The sequence below is a fragment of the Salpingoeca rosetta genome (assembly GCF_000188695.1).
Source record: "Salpingoeca rosetta unplaced genomic scaffold supercont1.16, whole genome shotgun sequence".
Classification (NCBI taxonomy): domain Eukaryota; class Choanoflagellata; order Craspedida; family Salpingoecidae; genus Salpingoeca; species Salpingoeca rosetta.
This window is the reverse complement of record NW_004754918.1, coordinates 754,725-755,807: the sequence shown is the minus strand read 5'-3', so window position 1 is coordinate 755,807 and position 1,083 is coordinate 754,725. Positions and strand designations below refer to the sequence as shown.

General features: G+C 60.8%; 1 protein-coding gene across 1 annotated transcript in view; it reads right to left on the bottom strand.

Moving 5' to 3' along the window:
- Positions 1–1,058, bottom strand: part of PTSG_07137 (CMGC/CDK protein kinase) — a 4,322-nt gene extending 3,264 nt beyond the window's left edge. Inside the window, exons 1-3 of the mRNA XM_004992497.1 lie at positions 774–1,058; positions 410–491; positions 48–138 (exon numbers count right to left, since the gene is read on the bottom strand). Of these exons, the coding sequence (XP_004992554.1) occupies positions 48–138; positions 410–475 (157 nt within the window). The 5' untranslated portion in view covers positions 476–491; positions 774–1,058. The remainder of the gene's footprint in view (positions 1–47; positions 139–409; positions 492–773) is intronic.
- Positions 1,059–1,083: the final 25 nt, after the last annotated feature.

The following is a 1,083-nucleotide window of genomic DNA, read 5'->3' as shown; positions in this document are numbered from 1 at the left end:
ACGACCACATGTGTGTGTGTGTGTGTGTGTGTGTGTGGTGTTGTTACGTTCGCTGTGGACGGTTTCCTCGAGGCGCAGGACGTTTTCGTGGTTGAGCTGCGACAGCAGCCGAATCTCCCGCATCGCCAGGAGCGGGAACTGCAGACACGCACACACACACACACACACACACACACACACACACACACACACACACACACACACACACACACACACGCACACGCACGCACACACACACACACACACACACACACAAACACAGGCCATTGGCGTGAGCAGGAAGCCATGACAGAGGAATGCAGTGTAAGTTTGTCGTTTCTGGACGCATGCACGCCGGCATGCACGCAACAGCCAACAAAACAACCGTGGCACGGGTGTGTGCACATGTACGTGGGATGGAGCCGCTCACCCCCTCTGTTTCCTTGTGCATGAGGACTTTCTTGAGGGCGACAATGCGACCCGTGCTGCGGTCCATAAACTTGTCGACAGACCTGCAGTCAGTGCACATGCTTGGCGTCAGCACCTTGAGCAAGGAGGCACACAACTCAATCACACAACTCACCCAGGTTCACACACACAATTGATGTGCCCACACGTCAGCCCACCACATTGCGGCTGCCAAGGCAACCGCACCCTTCACCAACCCCGCTTCACCACCCCCCCCCCAACACACCCCATCCATTTCACACGAGCAGAGCAAGCGAATGCAAGCGAATGCCAGCGACATTCACGACCACCGCCACCACCAGGGTTATACTGCGTGCGCCACGGACCCGTATTGGCCGGTGCCGACGTGGTTGAGGCGGCGGTATGCGGCGAAGATAGAGCGGCAGCGGGTGTGGGGCCGGTACTTTGGCACAGGCAGCCGGTCGCCCGGGTTGCTGATCACGGGCGGGCGGTCCAGCACGGCAAGCTGCTCCCGCCGCCGACGTTGCCGCTCAGACGCCGATGATGATGACGAGGTGGTGGATGGTGGTGCCTGGGGTTGCGGGTGGGGTGGCTTCGATGATGATGGCGGGGGTCTTGGTGCCGCTGGCGTTGGCGCAGACGGGTGGCGCTGCGGGTGGTGTGCGCGGGGCGGGT